Source organism: Cibotium barometz, chromosome 4, assembly GCF_041138505.1.
Source record: "Cibotium barometz isolate CiBa-2024 chromosome 4, ASM4113850v1, whole genome shotgun sequence".
In the NCBI taxonomy this organism is placed as follows: domain Eukaryota; kingdom Viridiplantae; phylum Streptophyta; class Polypodiopsida; order Cyatheales; family Cibotiaceae; genus Cibotium; species Cibotium barometz.
This window is the reverse complement of record NC_141049.1, coordinates 13252262-13259251: the sequence shown is the minus strand read 5'-3', so window position 1 is coordinate 13259251 and position 6990 is coordinate 13252262. Positions and strand designations below refer to the sequence as shown.

At 45.0% G+C, this 6990-nt stretch overlaps 1 protein-coding gene across 2 annotated transcripts; it reads right to left on the bottom strand.

The window, feature by feature from the left end:
- Window positions 1–779: 779 nt before the first annotated feature.
- On the bottom strand, window positions 780–3291 carry LOC147638930 (uncharacterized). 2 transcript variants are annotated; one of them, XM_086785705.1, is made up of 4 exons: window positions 1697–3291; window positions 1439–1585; window positions 1037–1328; window positions 780–985 (listed from the first exon to the last, which is right to left on the bottom strand). In XM_086785705.1, exons 1-3 carry the CDS (start codon window positions 3149–3151, stop codon window positions 1080–1082), a joined length of 1851 nt encoding a protein of 616 aa, XP_086641831.1. In that variant the 5' UTR covers window positions 3152–3291; the 3' UTR covers window positions 780–985; window positions 1037–1079. The 2 variants fall into 2 exon arrangements, with proteins under 2 accessions (XP_086641831.1, XP_086641822.1); XM_086785696.1 differs by having other exon boundaries at window positions 780–1328.
- Window positions 3292–6990: the final 3699 nt, after the last annotated feature.

The following is a 6990-nucleotide window of genomic DNA, read 5'->3' as shown; positions in this document are numbered from 1 at the left end:
GTTGTTTTCTGAATTCGGGCATGGATCTGGTTGATTGACCTTGCTGGTTCCTCAACGGATGAGTCCATGGCTCTTTTATATGGATCTATTGGTTGATCTTCTCGATCTTCAACGGAGACTCCATTTTTGTTAAAGTGAATACTTGCCGGTTACTATGAGCTAGGAACTATTGAAAAGGCCCCTGAGTGGACAGGGGGTGAGCGTTCTGGTTGCCAATGATGCCATAGGTACACCGATGAAGGAATGTTTGGAAATAAGGATTCAACTGGATAATTAGAGGATTATGATCAATGACACTATGGTTTCATTAAATGATTGTTTTAAAGACTGTTGAATCTGTAAAAAAGGTAATTTCATATTGGGTGTGTAAGTGGTGTGACTAGTTTTAAGTTTGCATGAATATCCGGCTAGGAGGCCTGGGAACTCTTTTTCTTGGTACCCGCCGGGACAACCTAACTAAATTCTTAATTGGATCCCATCACTACAGTGGTTGGGCAGTTAGATTGGATGGGGTTAGGCTGGACTGATGGATCCCTAAATTGAGACTGAATTCTGTTATGGTTGAGAGAGAGAGAATCTTGTTTGAGTCCAAGTTTGTGGCACATGACATTTATAGACATTTAGATAGATATATATAGAGAGAGAGAGAATCTTGTTTGAGTCCAAGTTTGTGGCACATGACATTTATTTATATATGTATATAGACATTTAGATAGATATATATGTATATAGACATTTAGATAGATATATATATAGAGAGAGAGAGAGAGAGAATCTTGTTGACAAAAGGGGACATGATGCCATGTCTTTTATTGAAGATATATACAATACTTGTCTATATCACTTCAAGTGGAGGATAGGGGCAAGGATGAGCTGTTCTTGTTTTAAAAAAAGGGGACATGATGTCGTGTCTTTTATTGAAGATACAATACTTGTGTCGATCATTTCAAGTAGTGAGCATAGGCAAGGATCACTGAGTACCGGCCTCTAAGTCAAATAAACATTAATATAAGGATGCGCTTCCCTTCGTACCGGCCTCTAAGTCAAATAAACATTAATATAAGGATGCGCTTCCCTTCTTATTTTGCAGGGCTGTGTTGTTTGAGCCCAAGTTTGTGGCACATGACATTGCACACATGCGATTTGTAGAAAAGCCGAAAACCTTCTTCCCCCAGATTCGTGCGCGTGAAACGCAGGACATCTCTTGAATGAATTGCAGGGTCGCATAGTAGAAATGCATCCTTGCCAACAGCAGAGATATGTACGCCCTGAAGGTCGGTGACCATCAGCATTTCATTAGAGCGTTCGTGTGTCCAATGAGAGAAGGCCTGTGTACTAAGTTTTGCAACATTAGTAGCGGATCATAATCTCGCACCAGAGGTTACAGGCGAAAAAAAAAAGGCCAGGGGGAAACCGATGTGAAAATTTTGTTACTCGCCTGGAGGGTGTCGGTGTAGCTTTCCTTGTCGTTTACATACCCTGCATTGCTATTGAACTTGGTCCAAAGCCCAGTTAGTACCTTCTCGATGTTGTAATAAGAGCCTGGATGCTGCACTCGCAAGGTAGAAACGATGGTGAACACCACCTACAAGGATGAGAAAGCCTGTGAGGGGAAACTCTGGGGAAAGAAGTCGGCGCATGGCACTTCCGAGGCAAAGCCATCAGTTCCGAGACAGAAGCGTTGATAAGATCAAACCTCTTTTGCCCCGCGGATGTCGCGCGTCTGGCGGTTGAAGTCCTCTGCAAGTTGGGCGGACACGGCTTGCACCTCCATCTGCTCGATGTACTTCTTCTTGTCATGGACATGGGTGGTGTCTCCGCCAAGAAGGTCTTTGAACCTCTTCACCACCATGAGCTTTGTGTCGTATTCATGGTTCACTACTTGGGCATAGAAGGGCCATCGGGTGGCGCCTTCCTTGCTGAAGGGGTGCAGTGCGATTTGCACTTGAACGGATCGAGTTTTCTCCAGCTCCAGCGTTCTTCCCTCCTTTATGTGGCGCAGGACATCGTCCAGATGAACGTACCATTTGAACTTGTAGAGTTGTCCCTCTTGCGGCTTTATGGTATCCCAGTCCGGTAGTCCACTTCTGACCTCGCGAGGCACATATGAACCCTTAGCGAGATGGACTTCGTCAGCGGAGATGGTGCTCACGCTCCGGGATATGGTGGCCGTGCAGGTTGCCACTACCTTGTCTGGGATGTCCTCCGCATTCATGGCTTGGAACTCGTCCTCGCGGATCCATTCGGAATCGGCACGATCTGCCGCCGCGGCTGCCTCCTTGAACTGCCTTACCATCTTGCGCGTGGATTTGTTCAGGTGGAGGAAGGTGTAAGTGGATACCCGGCAGTCCCTTCGCAGCTTGCGCAGAAGCGCCTCAATGTTGCGACCCTTAAGATCCCCCTCCGGATGGTCGTCGCCCACGTCCTTCTCGTGGAAGCGCGTGCCGTGGCAGGGGGCGTCCGCCACATGGTACACCACCCTGTTGCGCGCCCTCCAGCTCAGCCCCGTTAGCGCTTCCAAGCCGCTGAACACATCCTCCGCGGTGTCTCCTCCCCCCACAGCATTCACACGTGCCAGAGCCTCCACGAACGTACTGCCCGAGCCGCTGAAGCTTATGGTAAAGTCGCAGCTCCCATAGCCCTCTTGGTCGCCGTAATCGCGGTAGAAGACGAAGGCCACGCGCATCATGCTGTCGGGATATGCGTCCGAGATGCCATTGGAAATCTGCACGATTTGGTCCCTCACCACCTCCATGTAGACCTGCATGCTGCTTGTCGCGTCGAAAAGGAACGCCAAATCCAGCTCCTGAGCAGCTCGCACCGTCTTCTTGATCTGCTTCTCACGGGACATCCGAGCGGCTGAGCGTTCTTTCATCTTGGCCAGGTCTTTCTTTAGCGCCTCATTCTCCAGCCTCGTCCCGGAGGACGTCATCTTGGTCACCGCGCTGCTGCGGGCATGCGGGGGGCTGGACGTGGCCGATATCGGCTGTTGCCTTTCAATTTGCCGATTCAGCTTCTTTATCTCGCCCTTGAGCCGCTCGTTCTCCTCCCTCGTCCCGGAAGAAGTGGCCGATTTGCTCGCCGCACTTCTGCTGGATCCCTCATAAGACCCCTCTGTGATGGAGGGCAAACGTGCTGCCTTTCCCGACATGGTGAACTACCACTACCTGTAGCTACTTGCAGAAAGCGTTCACAGAACGATGGGTATCAACTTTACACGTCGAAGCGCAGGAGGCAGTGCATATATACTACGCCAGCCAGGTATCTTCCCATGGACGACGGGAGGATCTTTCCAGGAAACCCAAGGCAAGTCAAGGCATACGCGCTTTCGGAAACGATTTGATTCGATATCTCCGATTGACCGGCATGACTTGACTTCTCGTTAACCTGAAATTTGGGCCTTCAGCTCTTTAAAAACAAAATTGCGCTGGAGGAGGGCACACTAAACTTTTAGATTTGTATTGCTAGAGAGGATATACTCGGCTTTTAGATACCACTAGGGTAAATTTGAACCTAGTGGGAAAAATCACATTAATTGATTAGATATGGGAAAAATTAAAATGGAAGGACCTTAGTAAAAATAGGGGAAATATTAAAATGCAAGGACCTTAGTGAAAGTTAAAATTTTTATTTTAAGATATTATGGCTCTTTCTGGAATACTCTAATGGCAATTAAAAGGACCACAACATGGCTGATGCGTGCTCCTGCAGGGGGAGAGGGTGAAGAGGGAGAGGAGATAGAGAGAGGATGCGATCTTGGGGCGAGAGGGAGAGAGCCGTGGAGAGAGCGATGGGCGATGGAGGAGAGAGAGAGAGAGAGAGAGAGAGAGAGAGGTCTCCCTGTTGCCTGACTCCTGCGCGCAGGTCAAACTAAGGTTCAAACCTTAGTTTGAACCTTAGTATAGCCTGAATAGGGGAAATAGAATAATTAATAAATGAGGCACTGAACTTTTAGAGGCCACTTGTTGAAATTTGAGCAAAATGATGAGCTATGGTGGATCAAACACTAGAATCAGCATAATTAACAAAGTGATTAGCAAGTGATTAAGACGTAATTAGTGAATAATTAGCACATAGATTAATGTAGGCATGGATACTCAAAAACCAGCAAATTCTCATTAGGGCTATGCCTCAATTTATAGTGTTTACATCAAGCATCAAATCCCCTTGATTTCTCCATGATTCATTCCCTGAATTTCTCCACCTCTTGCCTGATTCTCTCCACCTCTTCTCTTTTCCCCGAATATCTCCCAGAATATCTCCACACTCCTAAATTCCCTCATGCTACCCATTATTCTCTCCCAGTAGATTCTCCTAACCTTTTCACAGGTTCTTTCACAATTACATCTCCTCTTTTACAGTCTCTATCCAAGAGCTTGTTCCCACACACACCCTTTTCACTTGTATATTTCAACACCTCCCCTCAAGTGAATAATCCTAACACACCTGGACCCTGTATCAAGTTTCCCTCTTACTTGATAGCCCGCGACCAGTGCCTCAAGTCCCTAAACTCCATAGTCCTTGACACTCTCTCTCTCTATGTGTCCAAGGCTACTATAAGTGCCCGCGACCTTGACTAAAGTGCTCATACATACATCTACCACTTGGCCTACATCATCGGTGGCTCAGAGGTGGTTTTACTTTGTTGGGGCAGGTTACATTGGGTTGTGGGCTCTCTCTCTCTCTCTCTCTCAGAAAAGATGATCCGACTCCACTTCTCTTGGAGCCTCCATGAAGTTTGCCGATGTCGTTCCTTCTTCACTGGGTTTGCTGTAGCAGTCTCTCGCCATGTGTCCTGGCTTTCCACATTTGTGGCAAGTGAAGGTCCTCCCTCCTACTCTGCCTCTTCCTCGTCCTCGTCCTCGAGAGAATCCTCCTCGGGTGAAGAATGCTTTTTCCTCTCCTGCTGTTGAGTCGAGCTCTTTCTTCTCTTTGCCTCTGCTCTCTTGCTCCAGTAGAGCTGCTTCTATCTCGTGTATCTTCAGTTCAGGCACATTCTTTAGTGTTGCTACAATGTTTTCATAATCTCCTTTATCCACACTCTTCAAAAGTACAGCTAATGCTTCATCATCTTCTACCTTTTTGCCAATAGCTGCCAGCTGTTGCTTAATGCTTTTATATTTGTTCAAGTGTGTGATTAAGGGTTCACTTTCCTTCATGTCCAATTTGTAAAACTGCATTAATAGATTTATCTTGGAATTTTTTGCTTGTGTACCAAATAATTTATTGAGTTCATCCCATGCATCTTTTGCCCACTGTATCCCTGTGATATGGTGAATGATCTCATCATTTAAACTGAGTGCAATAAGCCCCAATGCTTTTTCATTCCTACACTTCCACTCATTTTTCCCTCTCTCTGGGCATTCATCTCTCCCTTCAACTAATCCCCACAGATTTTTCCTCATCAGCAAATACATGGTTTTTGTTTGCCATGTATAAAACTGTTCTCCATTAAATTTGGCTATTTCCTGTGCTGAATTCATGGTGATGTGAAGGGGGTCTTACCTCTTGATCCAAATTCAAGATTCAAGGGCAGTGTCTACCCTTTTACAACTCAATCTGGTGTTTAATAGATGATTACAACAATTTTATCAGCATAAAATCACCAGAAATTACATTAAATTGAGAGTAACCAATTTGTACGGGATGGTTGGAGTATCAAACCAACTCCGATTTGCAATCTGAAGCTTTAGGGATCTGTATCAGATACCTAATGGTTAATTTGAACCCTCAATTGCACCAAAGTACAGTGATTAGCACTGATTAATCACTGATTAGCAAATTAATGCTCTATTTTGTGTGCAGAAAACAGAGTATGCGGGGAGTCCAGATCTGGTGCCTTCCACTTCAAATGAGCTCAAATGCTTTGAAAGGCATCAATAGCAATGAGTCTAGTAGAGGATTAAGCCAAGAAACACAAGATTTGACCAAATAATGAACGCTTAATCTCTGTTTTACCAAAGTCACCTGCAGATTTGATGAAGAGCTTGGATCTCTCTGTAGACTTGATGAAATTGATTTCTGTCTTCACCAGCTTGTAGAGCATGCTTGATTACCCCTTGTGCTAAAGGAAATTGAAGACATTTGAACTGAGCAAAGAGAAATCTTAATTCTTCTGCAGAAAAACGGCGCCTGTTAATTAGCGAAAATCGGCGTTGATTCGTGGCGGTTTGCTGCGTGGAGTAGATGGGCTGGTAGCCAAGGACCTTAGCTAGCTTAAGCTAGAAGCTCATGACCTAATTTCAAGTATGCTAAGTGCTAGAGACCCTCCACTGGCTGGGGGTGAAGGGGAAGAGTGAAAGCTTACTAAAAACTGATTTTTTTGCTAATTATTTTACTAATCCTAATTAATTCACTAATGGGCTCATAAATCTGGTTGATTCTAGGCATGGCTCTGATACCATGTTGAAATTTGAGCAAAATGATGAGCTATGGTGGATCAAACACTAGAATCAGCATAATTAACAAAGTGATTAGCAAGTGATTAAGACGTAATTAGTGAATAATTAGCACATAGATTAATGTAGGCATGGATACTCAAAAACCAGCAAATTCTCATTAGGGCTATGCCTCAATTTATAGTGTTTACATCAAGCATCAAATCCCCTTGATTTCTCCATGATTCATTCCCTGAATTTCTCCACCTCTTGCCTGATTCTCTCCACCTCTTCTCTTTTCCCTGAATATCTCCCAGAATATCTCCACACTCCTAAATTCCCTCATGCTACCCATTATTCTCTCCCAGTAGATTCTCCTAACCTTTTCACAGGTTCTTTCACAATTACATCTCCTCTTTTACAGTCTCTATCCAAGAGCTTGTTCCCACACACACCCTTTTCACTTGTATATTTCAACACCACTAGGGTAACTTTGAATGCAATACCTCCTCTTAGAGAGGGACATGTACTATCATTGGGCTATAGAGCTCAGAACACAAATTAAACAAGTTGCAAAATGCCATTTGCAGCAAAGGGAGCCATGCCAATTGCA

What these genes read in the sequence shown, in the direction of transcription:
- LOC147638930 (XM_086785696.1), bottom strand. Translation starts at nt 3,151, where the DNA reads ATGTCGGGAAAGGCAGCACGTTTGCCCTCCATCACAGAGGGGTCTTAT. An exon ending in ACATCCGCGGGGCAAAAGAG is followed by an intron (nt 1,586 to 1,696) that starts GTTTGATCTTAT and finishes TCATCCTTGTAG; the next exon opens with GTGGTGTTCACCATCGTTTC. An exon ending in GCTACACCGACACCCTCCAG is followed by an intron (nt 1,329 to 1,438) that starts GCGAGTAACAAA and finishes CTTAGTACACAG; the next exon opens with GCCTTCTCTCATTGGACACA.